General features: G+C 38.4%; 1 protein-coding gene across 1 annotated transcript; it reads right to left on the bottom strand.

Annotated features, from left to right (window-relative positions):
• Nucleotides 1-678: 678 nt before the first annotated feature.
• Nucleotides 679-20,833, bottom strand: LOC132711555 (vomeronasal type-2 receptor 26-like). The gene is made up of 3 exons (XM_087893473.1): nt 20,075-20,833; nt 11,468-11,594; nt 679-1,654 (listed from the first exon to the last, which is right to left on the bottom strand). The coding sequence occupies exons 1-3, from the start codon at nt 20,831-20,833 to the stop codon at nt 759-761; spliced, it is 1,782 nt and encodes a 593-aa protein (XP_087749599.1). The 3' UTR covers nt 679-758.
• Between the last annotated feature and the right edge of the window lie 266 nt (nt 20,834-21,099).

Here is a 21,099-nt window from a genome sequence, read left to right as displayed (position 1 = left end):
AACTCTCCCATTTGGTCCCAAAGCTAATTGGCAGAGTCATGTTTTACGACTTTTGTGAAAGGACAGGAGGGTGTGGTGAATCTTACCTTACAAGGTAAGAAGTTCCAAAGGGTAGGTGCTGCAGCAGAGAAGGCTCTTCTTCTGGATCATTCGAATCAGAGTTCTTTGAACAACGGGATCCAAAGTAGGCCCTTTCTGCTGCCATGAGTAGGACAAGCTTGTCCTAACAGGATGAGGAAGTTCATCAGATAGCCTGGACCTATGCCATTATGGACTTTAATGGTCATAACCAACACCTTGAACTGTAGTCAGAAGCACATTGGTAGCCAATGAAGTTTTTGGAACAGAGATGGATCACCCTAGAGGCCCCAAAGATTACACTGCTGCTTCTGCACTATGCACCAGCTAAAGCTTTTGAGGAGACCACAAGGGTAGCTTCATGTAGATGAAGTAGTCCAGATGAGCGATAACCAGGGCTTGAGTAACAAAGCACAGGGTGTCATGTACAGGTAATGCAGAACTAAGGCTAAAAATTCTCAGACCCTCCCAAAGCCACTCAGGTTGCCAGGGTTATATAGGAAACATGCTATAAGGATTGAATTCAAAATGTTATGTTTCACAACTGCATATCTTTGGTTTAAAAAAACCAAAGAAATAGTTTTCAATCAGTTCTTCAAGATGGTCAGTAGGCCTTTAATGAGGGAAATGAGGATTCTGTCACAATTTAGAGAACTTATAGTGGACCCAATAAATCAGTTTCATTTCTTTGTCAACTGTTCCTTTCTGTTCAAATCAGGCCTCAGAATAATAATGTAACATTTTGGAGAAAAGATGCAACTCAGTAATCCAGCTGCAGAAGCCAAAATGGAAAAGATCTCCACAGCTACCATGTATTTTCCCTTGGTGCTCAGATAGGTGGGAACAAAGGATATCCAGACACTACAAAAGACCAACATGCTGAAGGTGATAAATTTGGCTTCATTAAAGCTGTCAGGTAACTTCCTAGCTAGGAAGGCAACTGAAAAGCTGACAGCAGTCAAAAATCCCAAAAAAACAAGAACAATATAAAACATAGTGGTTGAACCTTCTTTACATTCTAGGACAATTTCTTCAGCCATGGAGTGCATGTCAGAATCTGGGAATGGGGGGGAAATTGCCAACCACACTGCACAAATGGAGAATTGTGTCAAAGAGCATGAAAGAACTATAGCGTTGGCCAGCCTTTTCCCCACCCATTTCCTCATTTTGGATCCGGGCTTGGTGGCCATGAAAGCAAGGACCACTATGATTGTTTTCCCCAATATACAAGAAAGAGCTACAGAGAAGATGATGCCAAAAGAAGTTTGTCGCATGAGACATTTTACTTGATCTGGTTGCCCAATGAAGAGCAAAGTGCAGAGGAAGGAGAGGAGGAGAGCAATGAGAAGAATGTAGGTGAGGTTCCGGTTGTTGGCTTTGACAATGGGGGTGTCCTGATGCTTAATGAAGATTCCCAGGACCATAACTGAGATGAAAGAAAAGAAGGAAGCAATAACTGTCAGGCTAATTCCCAGAGGCTCTTCATGAGACAAAAATGTGATGTGTTTTGGAATACAAAGGTTGTGAGCTTTGTTTGGGTACTGATCTTCTGAACATGGGAAACAGTCATCTGCATCTGGAAAACAAATTATTGCAGTCAAGTGTTTAATGTTATAGACAAAAACCCATTACCGGATTGGTCATCATTTCAGAGATATTTCCTTTCCTGACAGTCAGCATTTGAAAACTTCCTTCTTTCTTTCCTCCCTTCCTCCCTCCCTCACTGAAACATGAGGCCCTGGTGACCTTGAGATTTTTCTAGGCTAACCCCTTTTGCAAGACATATTCAATTGGTCCGGCTCCAGTGATTAATTGGCCCCCTGGTGTTCCAAAGCGAGTTGGGGAGTTGTTTCATAGTGGGCCTGCCAAATCCCTCACTGTTACTGGAATAAAGAGGTAGCAGAGGGCTTGGATAGAATTGAATAGGGTCAGGCCCATGCAACTTTTTTCATTCCATTGAACCAGGCATTCTCTGTGCTTTATGGAGGATTTGAGAGGGTTGAAAAGAGTCAAGTGACATCTAGAGCACATCTAGAGCATTGCTGGAGAAAGACGAGGGATGAATCTGAACAATGACAACCTAGAGTCACTATTAGTAAGTGTGTATCATTTCTCAAAAAGTTATTACTGGACACAAAGAGTTCAGAATTTTTGTTCAGTCTCCCACCTGCCCTTTTTAGGGAAGGTGGTGGTTGAGAAGGTGATTGTGCTGCAACCCCAGAAGATCCTTGATTAAATAAATTATCTGGACTACTTGCAGTCAGGTTTTAGGCCTGGATATGGGAAGAAAATGGTATTGGTCATTCTTTTGGATGATGTCTGGAGAGAATGTGATAGGGATAAGGATAGTACATCCATCGTGGCTCTTCTTCTTCTTCTTCTTCTTCTTCTTCTTCTTCTTCTTCTTCTTCTTCTTCTTCTTCTTCTTCTTCTTCTTCTTCTTCTTTTTTTAATTTTTTTTTAAATTTATTTTTAAAACATAAAACATAAAACAACATCTTTTTGGAGCAAGAGTTTGGCCCAGTATAACATAGATATAAATTCCCAATTTCATCCAATAACATCTTAAGACAAACAAAAAATAACAAAAATAACATCAACAAAAAAACCCCAAATCTAAACCCAATTTTTATCATTCAGTCTAACATCTTATTCTAACTTTTAAGTTTCTATTATGTAGTCACCCTAACTCTTAAACTTCAAATCCAAACAGCACTTTATAGTATTCATTTATCATTTTAACAATCAGTATTTCATGTATTTCTGTACTTCAAAGACCCCAATCAAGTCAATGTTTCTTTTAGTACACATCTAATAACCAATATAAAATATTTCATTCCTCTCTGAAAGACATTTTAAAGTCAATATCCATTTTTCAAATGTATCTCCTTCATTCCTCCTAGGTTTATTGCAGCTTAGTTAGCTGGTTTCTAGGGATGCTTTCCTCCACTCCTAATCTTATTTATTGGCTGGATCACAGTTAGTTTTAACTGCTTCCAACATTTTCTCCTTCACTCCTCCTTGGTTTATTTTTAGCTGGATAATAGCTTTTCAGCTGTTTTCCAGGGATGCTTCCCTCCACTCCTAGCCTATATTTCACTGGTTCACAGTTTAGCTTTAACTGTTCCCCAGTATGTCTCCTCCTCTCCTCCTAAGTTTATTTTTTGCTGGATCACAGCATAATAAGCTGTTTTCCAGGAATGCTTTCCTCCACTCCTTACCTTGTATTTAACTGGTTCGCAGTTTAGCTTTAACTGGTCCTCAGCATTGCCTCCTCCACTCCTAAGTTTATTTTTGGCTGGTTCACAGCTTAATTAGCTGTTTTCCAGGGATGCTTACCTCCACTCCTTACCTTATATTTAACTGGTTCGCAGTTTGGCTCTAACTGCTCTCCAGCGTTGCCTCCTCCTCTCCTCCTAAGTTTATTTTTAGCTGGTTCACAGCCTAGTCAGCTGCTCTCCAGGGATGCTTTCCTCCACTCCTAACCTTATATTTGACAAATTCACAATTTAATTTTAATCATCTAATTCCCAAAATCATACTTCTTTAGCAATTTAAAATAGTAATACCTTTTGAAATATATCTTTTCTCTTACTTTCTCCCGAATTATTAATTCTCCCATTTCCTATTTGTTTCTCACTTTTCTCTATAAAACAACATTTTAAACCATTTATAGGCCAATTCACCATAGTTATAGAATCGATAAACAAATCTTATTGTTATTCAAGAATTCATTCCCATTCTCTTGTTTGCTATAGAAAAACAACATTTTAAACAACTTTGAAATCCATTTTCTATAACCATTAAAACACTTATTAATATTTTTTAGAGAATTCTTTCAAAGTATTCACATTTTTTCTATTAATAACGTTTCTCGCTTTGAAAATGAGCGTGTATAAGTAATTCTTAATAATATTCAAAGCTTCATTCACATTTTCTTATTTTCCATAAAGAACAATATTTTTAACCATTTTAAAGAGAAAGTTTTCTGTAATTGTTAAATCTATCAGTAATTCATATTGGTAATCAAAGATTCATTCATAATCTTCATATTTCTTATAGCTTACAGCATTTTAAACCATGCTTATTAATAAAAAAAAAATTAAGAAATTTCTCTCAAAGTATCCACATTTTTCTATAATAATATTCCTTGCTTTAGAAATCATCATCTATAAATAGTTCTTAGCAATATTCCGATATCCACATTTCCTTACTTTCTATAAAAAAAACAATAGTTTTCTGTAATTATTAAATCTATCAGCAATTCTTATTAATACTCAGAAATTCATTCATAATCTTCATATTTCTTGTAGTTTTTTCTATATTCCCACTTCCCCCCTTTTTTTAAAAAAAAAATACTTCTTTCAATAATAATAAAGGATAAACTTAAAAAAGAGAAAGGAGAGGAAAAATGAAATAGAAGTATGACAAAAAAATATCAAAGGGAAAGATTTGAAAGAAAGAAAAAGGAAAAAAGGAAAAGCAAAAAGAAAGGAATGATATAGAAAAATAATATAATAAAAATAAAATAATAATAATACAGAGCAAAAAAGAAAAAGGTAAAAAGGAAAGAGAGAGAGGAAAGAGAAACTCTCCTCCTTACATTGGTTAGGAATCAATCACATAAAAACCATTTACATCCATTTTAATCAAACTATGGTGTTTTTCTCATTCTGTCTGTTAGGATATGGTTTGAGCCTAACAAGTTGTCCAGGCAATATATGTGTTCTGTGACATGAATATGTATTGTGTGACTTTAAAGTTTTACTGCTGATTCATTGTAATGCTGAGTCATGCTGTAATGAGTTGTGAACGTATTTAAGGAAGGTACTGTAAAGTATTCAGTTGATGATATGCTACCATTGTCTGAGGAGTTTCTACCATTGTGCTATCATCGTTGGATGGATCTGCTACCATCGTGGTTTGTGAACCAGAGTGAGTTTGTTATTCTAACCAACTACTGTTTGTATGGTAAGAAGATATCTGTATCACTGGACTGATTTAACTGGCAAAGAATTGGATTGATTTAAGGACTATGAGATTGTTTTTTCACTATAAAGTAAGCTTTTGATAAACCAGTTTGCACATCTCTTATTCATTGCTTTCAGCAATGTTTCTCTGTGCTCTACACTCTGCTGGTTGGTAACACAACAACAATATCCTTAACATTGGTTATGGGCCCAGAGCCAACAAGAACTAACAGGGATTGTTAAAAGCTAAACTGAGAGTTGATGTGAATAGTACAAACTGTGTTTGTGATATACAATGCAAGTGAAGATGGCACTAGAACAAGCAGCAAATTTTTCCATGATAACCCGGCTGGATGAAACAAACTATGTATCCTGGTCTGCAAAATGTAATCTACTTTTGCGTAGAGAAGGACTGTGGGACATAGTTAATAATCCACCGGATGCTACAGCATGGGATCCTGCTGATGAGGAAGATGTGAAGATATTAGCCAAGTTTGCATTATTGGACTAACACTGGGTGACCCGCAGCTTGTCCATATTCATGGTGAAGAGTCTGCTGCTAGGTGTTGGACCAAGTTGAAGAGACTATATGTTCGTGACTCTGTGGGTGCTCATATTTATCTCACAAGGAGATTATTTAAGCAACATCGTCTTAAAGATGGAGGTATGATGGCTCATTTGGAATCCATGACCAGAATTTTCCAGGAGCTGCATGAAAAGGAACTTGTTTTCTCAGAACTACAACAAGTTTATATAATTCTTTCTTCTTTGAATGATAGTTATGACGACTATGTTTCTTCGTTAGAGGTTTTGTCCAGAGATGAACTGACATTGGCTGGCATAACCAATGCCAGGTAGGTTATTGGAAGAATCCAAAAGAAGACAAGAAAGGGATCAGTTGAGACTGCAACAACCAAAAGAAGAAAAAATGTATTCAACTGCCTATTTTGTAAAACGTTGTTTTGCATGTGGGGCTTAAGGGCATATAGTTAAGTATTGTAAGAATAAGAAAATGTCTGTTAGAGACAATACTAGACCCAAGAAGGGTTGTAATTTAGCTATATCCAGTTCAACTACTGATGTTAATCAGGATTGGTGGGTTGTTGACAGTGGTGTTTCTCAATCTATTTCTAAAAATAGAATTTTTTTTGTTAAAATGGAGAAGAGTAACCAACATGTTAAACTAGCAAATGGCTGGAAGGTTAAGGTAGCTGGAGAGGGTGTTGCTCGTTGGTCATTTAGTAATGAACCATTGCCTATGTTATATATTCCTGGGTTAAAATTCAATTATCTGTTAAATCATTATTGCAATTTGGGTTTACAGTAACATTTAAAAATGATAAGTGTATTATTGAAAAAGATGGCAAGGTTGTTACTGCAAGTTTAGAAAATGATTTATTTATTTTAAGGGATAACCCAGTATTGGTGTCTAAGTCTAAGTCTGTTTATAAGAATGTTAAACCACATGATGAATGTATTCATCTGTTACACCGGAGACTTGGGCATTTAAATTTCAGGACGTTAAAGAAAACAGTTCAGTTATCTGAAGGGATAAAACTACAAGCATGTAGTAAATATCTGAATTGCAATGCCTGTAGTCAGCAAAAAAGTAGGGTAACACCAGCAAACCGTGTTAATGGTTTTAAAACAAAAAATCCATTAGAGGTAGTGTTTGTAGACCTAATTGGACCCAAAAAACCTAACATAGGAGGTGCCTGCTATATTCTAAGCATAGTAGACCATTATTCAAGATACAGATTCTGTTATCTTATCAAAACAAAAAGTGAAACATTCCAGCATATTAACAACTGGCTGCGTTTTGTGGAAAGGAAACAGAAATTTAAGGTTAAATGCTTAGTGACTGATAATGGTACAGAATTTACCAACCAAAGATTGGAAAAATTTTTGCAGGATGCAGGGATCCAGCATAAATGGTCTGCTCCGTACAGACCAGAACACAATTCGTATATCGAAAGAAGAGGTCAAACATTACAAGCCATGACTAGAACTATGTTGGCAGATTCTGGTTTGCCTGAAAATTTATGGGGTGAGGCTGTTATGTGTGCTAACCATGTGTTAAACAACGTGGTTCATTCCTCTACGGGTGAAATACCATTCACCTTATGGCATGGGAGGAAACCAAATCTTAGTTACTTACACACATTTGGAGCCCCAGCTTGGGAACATATTCCATCTAATTTAAGGAGAAAGGATCAACAGAGAGCCAGAAAAATGTTTTTCGTTGGCTATGAATCAAATCATAGGTCTTTTAGATTTTGGGCACAGGGAACTACTAATGTTTACTGTAGTGCAAGTGCTACATTTCTAGAGCACGAAGGATGGGATAAACTAGAGCGTGCAGATTATAGACATGATAATAATACTGTTAGTATAGAGCTTCATATTCCTGATGATATTCCTGAGGATTTAGATGATGTAAAATCCTCTATCAAGGATGAAGAACAGGAAATAGGTTTAGAGGAGGTAGTTTTAGGGGAGGAGTCAGATGAACAATCTGCTGTAAGTCCCGTATTACCTAGGAGATCTACTAGGGAAAGGCATCCACCTGATCGATATAAAGCAACCGTAGTTTGCCAGGTTAATATAGAACCTTCAAGTTATGAAGATATCAGGCTTTATTCTGAAAAGGAGCAGAATGCTTGGAAGGAGGCAATGAGTAAGGAAAGTAATTCTTTAACTAAGTTAGGTGTTTACGAAACTGTGAAATTTCCACCTGGTGAAAAATTAATAGGTTGTAGATGGGTTTACAAAATTAAGAAAAGCATAGATGGGACAGTAACCCATAAAGCTCGCCTTGTAGCTCAAGGTTTTTCTCAGACCGAAAAGGATTTCGATGAGGTTTTTGCTCCTAATTTACGAGCTAGTATTTTAAGAATAATGCTAGTGTGGGCGGCTAAGTATAAATATAGTATTAACCATATAGATGTAGAGACAGCATACTTGCATGCTCCATTGAGACACACCATCTGTATGAGGAAGCCTTTAGGAGTTCAAACTCTTTCTTCTTCTTCTTCTTCTTCTTTTTTTTTTTTGCTCCCTTTTTTCCAGTTCCAATATCCATAAAGTTATAGACTAATAGATTTAGTTCTTTTGTATTCCATATATGGTATCATCATGTCCTCTTCTAGGGGTATGCCTTTCTTCTTCATTACAACACCATTAATCAGCAGTTTTAATTTTTCCAAATAGCTTCTTCTTCCCAACTGTCCATAAGTAGTTCAAAAACAAATTGAATACATCCAAAATCAAACCTCCTTAGTTTTTCCTCAATATACTCCAGTTCGAGAAATAAGAGACAAAATTTCTTCTTCAAATGGCAAGGAATACACAATTTGCAGTTTCCACTTTCACTTCTGTTAACAAGCGTCCATCTAAAACTCCCTCCGCTTATTATTCTCACAGCTTTTTAAAAAAGACATTCCGTTTCCTCTTCTCCTTCTTTCTCTTTACAGCTAATCCATTCCTTAATAACCAAAAATCCATCTAGAAAAACATTTAATTCCAAAAGAAGATAGTAGGTATTATCATCCTTTAAAGGGTCTTCTCTTCTCCTTGTTAATTATTTTAATTTTTTTGCCCAAATAATTCTTAGCCACTGTTAGGGCAAGGGCATTGTTAGTCCCAAATATTTGGGCTAGTCCTACTCACCTGGCATTCAAACAGCTTGATCCTGCATCTCCTCCTGCACTTCGCTTGTCCTGGCTGCCGTGGCTTGGGGCAGCCACCATGGCTGCCTCTCCAACCACCACCGGTGTAGAGGGTTATCCTCTGGCCTCGAGGAACCTGTTCTTTCCTCTTGGCCATCCAAGGAGATCCCTCTTTATCCCCCTGTCCCTACAGGACAGGGGAGGTCCACAGACCTACTGGCAGGGGCTTGACGGACGGGATTTTCACGGGGCTCCGAAGAGGCCTGCTATTTCTATCATTGTGGCTCTTCTTGATCATGGTATCCTTTTGAGATGGTTTTGGGAACCATCCCAGAGGAAAGAACAGTTCTGGTCTGGTTCACCTCCTTCTTCTTTGACCAGTTCCAAATCGAGAAAGAGCTCCAGCCTGCAAGACCAGCTATGGGGTGCTATATGAATTGGTGGTTTCTCTGTATTCTTTTCTTATCAAGAAAAGCTATTTTCAGAGTCAGCATATTTCCCCAACAATCATTTTACCGACCTCAGAAGGATGGAGGCTGAGTCAACCATGAGCCAGTGAGAATTGAACTGCCGAACTACTGGCAGTTGGCAGTCAGCAGAATTAGCCTGCAATACTGCATTCTAACCACTGCACCATCATGGCTCTTATGTACTAGTTGTAGCCTTTTCAGCTCTACTCTCTATCATTCATATTTTGGTCATCTCCCATATGGATTATTGCTGGAATTTTGGCTGGCAGGTTGCAGAAAGACATACTTTTGTGCTGTTGCCCCTTCTCTGTGGAACACCTTAATCTCACATATGAGGCTGATCCTTGGTCTTCATCATCATGGAAGTTGAAAACTGATATGCAACCCTGGGTGTCATGAGGGCATTCTTTTCATCTTAACATTTTAACTTTTAATGCTGCAACACCTGAAGGCAGGACAAGAAGCAATGGATGCAAACTAACACAGGAGAGAAGCAACCTAGAACTAAAGAGAAATTTTTTGACAGGGATAACAATTAATCCAGTAGGAGCTTCAACATTGGAGGTTTTTAAGAAGATATTAGATAACCACTTGTCTGAAAAGGTATAGGGTTTCCTGCTTGAGCAGGGAGTTGGACTGGAAGACCTCCAAGGTCCCTTCAATCTCTGTTATTCTGTTATACTAAGATATTTATTTATGTATATATTAATTATTTACATATATTTATGTAATTATGTACATATATTTATGTATATATTAATGTATACATTAATATACATTAAAAATAATATAATAAAATAACCCCCACCACCCACCCCAGTGACAATATATCACAATAAACATTTAACGGGTTCCATACTGCTCTGGGTTCCCCAGACCTGCTGGCAGAATGAGATCTTCAGTGCCTTCCATAAGAGTGTTAGAGTGGGGGCCATTCTAATCTCTGGGGGAATGATGTTCCAGAGTGAGAGGGAGCCACCATGGAGAAGGCCCTTCTTCTGGGTTCCACGAGATGTATCTCCCTAGGGGATGGGACCCACAACATTCCTTGCCTCCCTACTCTGATGGGTTGGGTAGATGTGACCGGTAAGAGACGGTCCCTAAAATAACCTGGTCCCAAGCCATCAAGGGCTTTAAAGGTGACAACCAACACCTTGAATTTTACCCGGAAGCAAATTGGCAACCAATGCAGCTCCCGCAGGAGAGGTAATATATGTGCACACTGAGGTCGACACAAAAACATGTGGGCCACCGCATTTAGCACCAACTGGAGCTTCCAGGTACTCTTCAAGGGCAGCCCCATTTAGAGCACATTGCAATAGTCAAGATAGTAAGTGACTAGGGCATGAGTGACAGTGAGTACAGATTGTTGGTCCAGGAAAGGGCATAACTGGTGCACAACCCGCAGTTGCGCAAAGGCCCTCCTGGCCACAACTGCCACCTGCTCTTCAAGCAAGAATTGCAAGTCCAAGAGAACTCTCAGATTATGCACAGGGTCTGTTTAGATTAGTGCCACCCATCCAAGACCAAAGGTGGCAATTCTCCCTAGGCCAAAGAACCCCAAACCCAGAGCCACTCAGTCTTGCAAAGGTTTTGTTTCAACCCATTGCTTCCCATCCAGCCCCTAACGGCCTCCAGGCACTCTCAGAGGGAGGACACAGCATCAATTAACTCACCACGGGCTGAGTCATACAGCTGAGTATCATCAGCATATTGATGATACCTCAGTCCATGGTGATGGATGATCTTATTCAGTAGCTTCATATAAATGTTGAACAGGAGTGGAGAGAGTATCTCTCCTGTGTAAGCTGTGCAGATTCACTTAATTCAGATGATGGTATAGAAATGTGATGAATACATAAAAACATAACCTAAATTTAAATTATTGTTTGTTTCCCAAAATACACTGTCAAAAATTGCTTAACTAACTGAGATCTCTCCTTTACCATTTATTTTAAATCTTTCTGAACTGCAATTCCCAAAATTATAGTACGTTCATTCCCCTCAATCTTGAAATCTCTTTACTTTCATAGAAACCATAGATGAAAATATTTATTTTTATGGTCTCGTTTATCTTTCCCAAGTAAAAAAAAGATGACATGATATTCGAATAGATGTCTAAGTAATCAACATCTTTCCAGAATTATGGACAAATGAATTAGGACAAATGAATCATGGACAAATTTGTACAGAGATGGTAAACTACTGTTTATAATTAAAGACTAATATAAGGCATTGCACAAAATACATAGCAATGGAATCTCTGCTTTAGATCTCTTACCTGTCTTGTTTGAAATTTTTCCTTCTGGACATTTAAGGCAATCATAGCAGCAAAAGGGCTTTCCTTCTATTTTTATTTTGCTCCAACCTGATGAGCATGGAGGATTGCACAAAGAAAAGGGCTGTACCTATTGGACATTAAAAAGGAAAATTGAGAAATTATTACTTAACCTTTCAGGAATCTTTGCATCTGAAGAATTGGATTTGACTAGTATTTAAGGCATATACAATGGTACCTTGGAATTCAGCTGCTTTGAAACTCACTGAATTCATCATTTGTTTGTTTCTCAATGCACAAGCTGAAACTTGTTGATGTTGGCTACCTTGTGACTCACAATCTTATTCCTTACGAGAAAAAAAATGTTGTTTACTCATCATTTTGGGTACCTCCCGGTACCCTCCCAGTACCTGTTTTACTCATTGCACCTCCTGGAACCAATTAACAACAACTACAAAGGTATCACTGTATTAACAAAATATTGTCCAACACGCCAGAAACACACATTGGGAGAAGCAAGCAGCCTTAGTCATTTTACAAACAACACTTAAGATATGAGAAATGCAACTCTATTGCAAAAATATGATGTTGAGCAAATGTTAACCAATTAAATAAGTACACAGGCTGGATGCTGGGTTGGCCATGTTGTACGAAGCATATATCCTTAAGTAACCATGTGACAGAAAGTGGTATAATTTAGAAAATGCAGCCATATTGGTTATTTTTTAAGACTCTTTTGGTATTTGTATAATCAAGCAAGATGTTGATTGCATCTTGCTTGATTATTCAAATAATCAATATTTGCAAAGTCATGGAATCAGTCATCAATCAATCCATTACCCTCCACCTAGAAAAAAACAACCTACTCTCTAATAAACAATTTGGTTTCAGAAAAAAATATCCTGTAATCTACAACTTCTATACTGCAAAAACATATGGACTACAAATCTTGATCAGGGCAAAGCTATAGATGCAATTTACATAGGCTTTTGTAAAGCCTTTGATTCAGTGGTACATGACAAACTACTTCTAATACTAAAATCCTACGGCATCTCCGGACCCCTCCATAATTAGATAACTGTGTTTCTGTCAAATGGTCAAAATAGGGAGCGCCCTATCATATCCTGCTAAGACCTGTTAATAGCAGAGTTCTAGGACCAAGACTCTTCATACTATACATTAGTGACCTTTGTGATCATATTATAAGTAACTGCATTCTCTTCGCCATTAATGTTAAACTATTTAACACTACCAACAATGCTGCTACCCTTCAAAAAGACCCTGACTTTGTGTCAGAATGGTCAAAAAATTGGCAACTCCAAATCTCAATCAGCAAATGCTCTGTCTTACACAATGGCAAAAAGAAATAGAACACTAAATACAAGCTAAGTGGACATGACCTTGTAGATGACCCTCACTCTTTCAAGGACCTTGGAGTTCTCATATCAAATGATCTAAGTGCCAAAGCCCACTGTAACAACATCACCAAAAAGGCATTAAGGGTTGTAAACCTAATCTTGCAAAGCTTCTCCTCCGGTAATATTACACTACTAACCAGAGCATACAAAACATTTGCTAGACCAATTCCCGAATACAGCTCATCTGTCTGGAACCTGTGCTGCATATTGGACATTAATACAATTGAGTGCATCCAGAAATATTTCACAAGAGGAGTTCTCCACTCCTCTACTTGTAACAAAATACCCTATGACACCAGACTTGAAATTCTGGGTTTAGAAAATTTAGAACTAAGCCGCCTTCGGTATGACCTAAGCATAGCTTATAAAATCAACTGCTACAATGTCCTACCTTTCAATGACTACTTCAGCTTCAACCACAACAATACACGAGCACACAATAGATACAAACTTAAAGTGAACTGCTCCAGACTCGATTACAGAAAATATGACTTCAGTAACAGAGTTGTTAATGCCTGGAATGCACTACCAGGCTCTGTGGTCTCATCCCAAAACCCCCAAAACCTTAACCTAAAACTGTCTACTGTTGACCTCACCCCATTCCTATGAGGTCTGTAAGCAACGTGCATAAGAGCACCAGCGTGCCTACCTTCCCTGTCCTAATGTTCCCTTTAATTGTATTCATTTTATGTATTCAATTCATGATTATACTTATATATGTTATCTAATATGTACTCGACAAAATTAAGGTAATAATAATAAATAAATAAATGTCCTTTGCCACAATTGGTGAAATGATGAAGAGAATCCTCAGAAAGGATTCGTTTCTAAAATGAAATTATGTCTTAATGGCTCCAAGGATCATCTATATTGTCTACTTGAAAGGATGTTTAATTGCTTCTTTGGAAGAACTGTGGAAGACTTCCATAACCAGAAGAACCTTGTATTTAAAAATTTGAAGTTCATTCTAACTGGAAATCATTCTTGCACTATAACATTATAAAAGAATGTATATCACAATGAAAAGTCTATCTTTAAATTTGATGGAAAATTAGATTTCCAGTATTGGTTCCATGCATTGCATTTGTAGCTTTACTTGGTGATTTATATTATGTTAACTAGTTTTTTCCAATTTAAAACTCCAAACAATTTTCAGACAGATATTTTACAATAACATGATTCGTGGCATGTTTATAAATAGTAGATATTTTACCCTTTGGCTATCAAGCAGTATCTTCTTACGTTTACTTTTTTATTTTACTTCTCTTACGCTACTTTTGTTTATATATTTTTTTTCTAAAAAGTGATATGGTATCTGGGTTAGTCATCCAATCATCACATCTTAATGAAATATTTCTAATGTGTTTGGAATGTAGTTTTCTCTGAGGCCCATGGTAATTTCTTTTAGTATCAAATCTGCATCTACTGACCAAGTTAAAGCAGAACCCTGAAAGATGTATCTAGTCTCCCCTTCTGGAAATGTCTTAACCTTTGAGGCAGATTTAGTTGCAAACCATTCTATATTCAAATATGCTATGAAAATTCAACCATCGTGAGCCACCATTTCAGAATCATTTATTTCTTCAGTTTTAACATAAATGAACCACTCAGAGAATATTGTATGTTCAAAGACAGAACACTTGTAGAAATATGTGTAAATAATGAATTACTATTTGAATAACATGGCATCAATTCAGGATCCAAAGAGCCTTTTCTGCCATGACTCCCACCCTCTGGAACATTGTTCTCCTTGAGAGAAAATCCACTTGCACTCTTTTAGTCCTGTCAATAGTATCAAAACCTCACTCTGCTAATTGACCTGGAGCCCCACGGGGAGTGTGCAATGTTGGAGGTGGTTAGTAGACTAGGGAGAAGATGCTGCCTCTGCCCCTTTGTATACTGATGATCTAATTTTAGTTAATTTTTAATTTTTACTCTTTTGTATATTTGCTTTTATGATGTCAGTCACCCAGAGTAGTCTGACGATGAGATGAGTGGCATGTAATTTTAATTAATAAATAAATTTGATCAACACAAAAAATAATAATGTAAATTAGTGCAGAATATTGTTGAATATGGTGGGCCAGATAATATTCTCTGCAAAAATATCTCAGTGCAATACTGGGCCTGGTGGCTCAGCAGACTAAAAGCATTGTGATTAACACCAGCTGTCTGCAATTACTGTAAGTTCGAATCTTGCCAGGCTCAAGGTTGACTCAGCCTTCTATCCTTTCTAAGGTAGGTAAATTGAGGACGCAGGGGGCAATAAGCTGACTTTGTATAAATATACAAAAATATGAAGGCTATTGCTTAACGCATTGTAAGCCACCCCGAGTCTCTGGAGAAGGGCGGCATATAAATCAAATTAAAAAAAAAACAAAAACCTTTCCCTGGGTCCATCTCGATCCCCTTATTCAACACCCTGTATTCCAGGTAGTCCAGGCCTTCTTATGGAACTCGCATTTGGACAATTTTGCATAAAGTTTGGCCGTTACGAGCTTTCTCAGCACTTGTCTGACCAATTTGATGTGGTCTTCCATATTTTCACTGAAATATTATTTAAAGGCTGATACAGATCCCCATATTTTGTAGAAGCTTTTGTAGAAGCTATGACCGAGTAAGAGTAATAATTTTGTATTTCTTGTGTTTTATCTGTTGGCTGTTCACTGCCCTGAGTCCTTTGGGAGAAGGGCGGTATATAAATATGAACAATAAATAAATACATAAATAAGAATTTAGATAACCATATTCTTTTCAGTATATGCTTTTTACATTGTAATAAACTGCTTATAGTTTTTAATATAATATTAAACATTGAAGAATGGTTTTTTTAAAAAAATGATATATTTTAATCTTTCCTGAAAGTGTTTATATTTTTTCTTTTTTCTTAAGACTCAGAAAAATCTGGAGGATGAGGAAAAAGGCTGCATTCTCTTGTTATAGAATGACAATTATCTTATTCACCCTAACAAATTCAGTTCAAGTCAGTTTTTATATTGGGTTTTTAATTTATTATTATTCTGCTTTCCCCCCCCTACATAATTAAGCTAGAATGGTTTCATAAATGCAAAACAAAAACAAACCCCAGGATGGAAACACAACTTTGGTTAATTTATGCTTTACTGCTACCTTTCTAGAGAAATACAGGCATTTCATCTATGTTCTGCATTTTTTTTAAATGATGCAAACATGTTCAGTAATTCTAACTCTGGGGATAAATCATAACTTCCTCAATGGCTTTAGCGTCTCTTTTTCTCATATGGAGATTCAGTGAACACAAATTTTAGCATTGGTGGAGTATTAGGGAGATGGTGGGGAAATGGAGAGCCTCTGTAACTGCATTTACTGCATCATCATCTTCGTTTAACAACCCCATCATCCCTTGCGGGGTGGAGTCTGGGCAACTGAATGGAGTGTTTACTGGCCGGATGCCCTTCCTGATGCCAATGTGGAGAGTTGTTCAGCAGAGAGAAATATCTGCCTCTATCTAGAATTGAACCCACAGCCTTCTGATTGTGAGGCGAGAGCTCCACCTCTAGGCCACTGCATCACTCCTAACTGCATTTACTGCATGATGCTAATTAAATGAAGCTGACTTCATAATAGGGGTGTTTGGTGTCTGGATAGGAAAACTGTTATAATACTTGTATCTGTTACACAGGGAATGTCGCATGTTGCAATTTTTAGAAAGCTGAGTATTACTAAAACTTGCCACTTTACATAGTGTTGCTATTTGAGGTCCTGCTTCTAAAACTCCAACATTCCCAGAAATCATGTAAACTCTGGGACAGAGTTTTTCCTTATATTTTGTAAATCCCCCATGATAAAAAATCTCTCTTCTAATCAGTGCAAATGTTTTACTTTTACTTACTTTACTTTCTATTATTTCTATACCGCCCTTCTCCCGAAGGACTCAGGGCGGTGTACAGCCTATTTAAAAACACAAAACAAAACAACGATTAAAATTTAAAATCATTAAATGATTAGGCTCCAATTAAAATTCCAGAAATTTAAAATACCCCAATTTAAAATTATTATGTTGATAGCCCGGCCTGGCGGAACAACAGGGTCTTCAGTGTGCAGGGAAACACGGAGGTCGGAGATCTGACGTATTTCCGGGGGCAGTTCATTCCACAGGGCTGGGGCTCCCACAGAGAAGGCCCTCCCCCTGGGTGTCACCAGCCGACATAACTTGGCCAATGGCACCCTGAGGAGACCCTCTCTGTGGGAGCGGACTGGTCGGTGGGAGGCTATTGGTGGCAGAAGTCGATCTCGAAGGTACCCGGGTCCTATGCCATGGAGCGCTTTAAAGGTGGTAACCAACACCTTGAATCGCACCCGGAAGACCACTGGAAGCCAGTGCAGCTCGCGCAGGAGGGGTGTCGCGTGGGCGCAACGAGTTGCACCCATAACCACCCGCGTGGCCGCATTCTGGACCAGTTGGAGCCTCCGAGTGCTCTTCAAGGGGAGCCCCATGTAGAGAGCATTACAATAGTCCAGCCGGGAGGTAACAAGGGCATGAGTGACTGTGCACAGGGCATCCTGGTCCAGAAAGGGCTGCAACTGGGGAATCAGGCGAACCTGATAAAAGGCCCCCCTGGCCACAGCCGTCATATGCTCTTCTAAAGACAGCCGTGCATCCAGGAGGACACCCAGATTGTGAGCCCTCTCTGTGGGGGGCAAAGATTCACCCCCAATAGTCAGCGATGGCACCTGCTGACTATATCAGGGCGCCGGAAGCCACAGCCACTCGGTCTTGGAGGGGTTGAGTCTGAGACTGTTCCTCCCCATCCAGACCCGCACGGCCTCCAGGCAGTGGGACATCACATCAAGGGCATCGTTGGGGTGGTCTTGGGTGGAGATGTACACCTGAGTATCATCAGCGTACAGATGACACTTCACCCTCAAACCACGGATGATCTCACCCAGCGGCTTCACATAAATGTTGAACAGGAGGGGCGAGAGGACCGAGCCTTGCGGCACTCCCCATGCGAGATGCCTCGAGGTCGACCTCTGTCCCCCTGCCAACACAAACTGCGAGTGGTCAGAGAGGAAGGAGGAGAACCACCGCAGAACGGTTCCCCCTATTCCAAACCCCCTCAACCGCTGCAGCATGATACCATAGTCGATGGTATCAAAAGCTGTTGAGAGGTCTAATAGGATTAGGACAGAGGAGCAAACCCTGTCCCGAGCCCTCCAGAGATCATCCACCAACGCGACCAATGCCGTTTCTGTGCTGTACCCCTGCCTGAAGCCCGACTGGTACGGGTCCAGATAGATAGCTTCATCCAGGTGCCGGGGAAGCTGTCGTGCCACCACACTCTCAACAACCTTCGCCACAAAACGAAGGTTGGAGACTAGACGATGGTTGGCTAATTCAGCTGGGTCCAGGGAAGGCTTCTTGAGGAGGGGCCTCACTACCGCCTCTTTCAAGGCGGCAGGAAAGGCACCCTCACTGAGAGAAGCACTTATAATCCCCTGGAGCCAGCCTCATGTAACCTTTTGCATTGGTTTTTTATTTTAGGATCGTCATGTTCACGAGTCACTTTGAGAAAAGAGTCATTGTATTCCTGTAATTCCTGAAAGAACTTTCTGAACATTGAAGCAGTAGGTAAAAATAAAGTAAATTATTCACCATGGTTTGAAATTGCTGTCAAAACTACCTGATTAAACATGGGGGGCCAGATGATCTCCTCTGCAAAAATAGTAAGAAGATTTTCATGGAGAGTCACTGGAGCTATGTTTCCAATTTTAATACGATGAAATGATTGGTTGGGAAAAGTGACCCAGTTGATAACATCAAATCCAGTTGGTAGCTCTCCTCTTTCGTCAAAGTGAACCATTTCTCCAGCACTGTTGTTAAATGAAACAGCTTTCAGATACCATTGGAACTAAATGGAAATCATTAAAAGAAATTTATAACAATTGGAAGCAATGAACAAGGATGAATGAAGGATCTTTCATAAATTAGGTGTTTTCCTTTTAAGGCAGACCAATCAGCAAATATAATATGAGGAATATTTATTGTTATGGGGAATGATAACAGAAACTTGAATATCTGCAGGAATTTGCTTCTAAGGCAGGATTAGTCTGTCTCTCACTCTCTCTTCTTTCCCAGGACTAAATTGGCATTTACTTTCTCTTAACAGTCCTTCTAATTACTTTTGCATCCTTTCTAAAAAGCATTTAGGTATTTAGAATTCCTTTAGTATTCCCATGCAAGTTGGAAGCAATATTATCATCTATGTCAGTTGGAACAATAATGTTTACCCTTAATGGCACCCTGGTTACTTGCTGTTGCTCACAAAATCTGGTTTACTAAAATATTGTGAGCATTTGATCTATGAAGAGCCAACAAAAAAATTCTGTGGTTTATATATTGATCACTCTTCAATGCCATCCTTTCTTTTTTTCTTATGTATCTCATACTCTTCTCTTCATTGTGGAATCAAAATGCAGGACCCCAAACAAATAATCAAGACTGACTTCAGGTCAATGCGGTCCCTTCCTTCCTTCCTTCCTTCCTTCCTTCCTTCCTTCCTTCCTTCCTTCCTTCCTTCCTTCCTTCCTTCCTCTCATAATCCTCTCCTCACTGTGAAATCAAAACTCAGAACCCAAGCAAATGATCAAAGATAATTGCAGTATTCATTGTCAAATTAGTACAATGAAAAAATTCCATCCAGAAACTAGTTGAGGGAACTTCTGCAGAGAATTTATATTTCAAAAAGGAGGGCAAAAATGATTCATAAACAATTACATAATAGATCTCAAGTTATTTCCACTGCTTTTGATAAAGAGAACAATGGGATTACTTAAAAGAAGCTTTTGCATCATAAAATTCAGAGGTTCCTAGTAGAATATTTTGATAGAACTATCACAAACCACTGTGGGATACAAGGACACATTCCTATTATCCTATTAAATAGTTCCATTCATTTGGAAACTGATTTATCCCATACTCCTTCCAAAACTTCTCTTCAATTAACATTTAACATTGCTTCCTTCTCATTGTACATTGTTGCACCTCATGTTTAGTGTTATACAGAATTATTATTTGAAGTTCTGAAATATCACTTACGAGTTAATTCAGCTTCAGAATACTATTTCTAGCTATAAAACTGCAAAATACTAGCTGAACATTTATATGACTGGTCCTTACATAAAGGGGTATTTTCATTCATGTCGTTTTTACCTGCCACGACTGTTGACTGAGTTCCCAAGCATTTCGTCTTTTTCTGCTCTTAGATGAAAGCATGGCTTGCAGAGCATGGGCCACTGCATAGACAGCATTGTAAATGCTATAACTATGCCCAGTAATACTAGATTCAATCACAGATTCAGGAAGGGTCTCCAGTGACTCCTCACCAGTGCACTGATTGTCACTGTCCTCACCTAGCCCAGCAGTTGGGAAAGAACATTCAAATGCATCTTCCCAAAACACTCTTGTCAAACTGTCCTCTTCTTCTGAAGAAGGCTTTCTCAACTGAGTAAATTTCTTAAACCCTAATATTTCCTTTGAAGAAACTGCCAACGATAGGGCACCATGGATGAAATCCAGTCCCCTGTATCTTTGAAAGGGGACTGATGTGAATTCCATCTGTGCTGGCATGACCCAAACTTTATCTTTTCTCTTCATTGGCATTTCTTCATATTCTGAACCAAATGGCACAATTCTAAGAAAAACCATGTTGTCACTTTCACCATAAGTGATTACAACATTGGCAGTACTTCTCATAATAGCCTTATAGAGCAAAACATAAGAATTAAGTTGAATTTCAATATCATTGATAACAGATTCCATTGGCATTTCTTCCATGAAATCAAAACAGATGCCTTTCTTAGAAAATATATCAAGCTTTTTCTGTATGAAGCTCTTCCCCTTTTTAGGGTTCTGGACAATGAGCCCAATCCATTTCCACTGGAAGTGAAGCAACAATTGGATCAGCCCCATAATTTGAAGGTCTTCATTTGGAAATAATTGACGGAAGAAAGCAGCTTGTATGTTGTCATCTATCTCTGCAGTTGAACCATACATGAGCTAAGAAAAAAGTAGAAATTAGAGTATATACTTCCAAATCACTTATGCCTATTTTAAGGATCTTATTTAAATATTATTTTCTCCAGGCATGGACAGAGTTGACTACCATTTGCATATTCCAATATAATTTCTATTAAATAAACAAAGCTCCAGAAATGTAAGAACGTCAAGAATGAATA

Source organism: Pantherophis guttatus, chromosome 4 (assembly GCF_059756535.1).
Source record: "Pantherophis guttatus breed Tessera chromosome 4, ASM5975653v1, whole genome shotgun sequence".
NCBI lineage: Eukaryota > Metazoa > Chordata > Lepidosauria > Squamata > Colubridae > Pantherophis > Pantherophis guttatus.
The sequence above is the reverse complement of the archived record's forward strand: the minus strand, read 5'-3'. Positions and strand labels throughout refer to the sequence as shown.

Excerpts from the sequence above, each read along its gene's own strand:
- LOC132711555 (XM_087893473.1), bottom strand. The coding sequence starts at position 20,833 with ATGGGGCTGATCCAATTGTTGCTTCACTTCCAGTGGAAATGGATTGGG. Across the intron at positions 11,595-20,074 it reads TCAGTCAACAGTCGTGGCAG|GTACAGCCCTTTTCTTTGTG; the intron begins GTAAAAACGACA and ends AATGTCCAATAG. Across the intron at positions 1,655-11,467 it reads AAAAATTTCAAACAAGACAG|ATGCAGATGACTGTTTCCCA; the intron begins GTAAGAGATCTA and ends TTTGTTTTCCAG.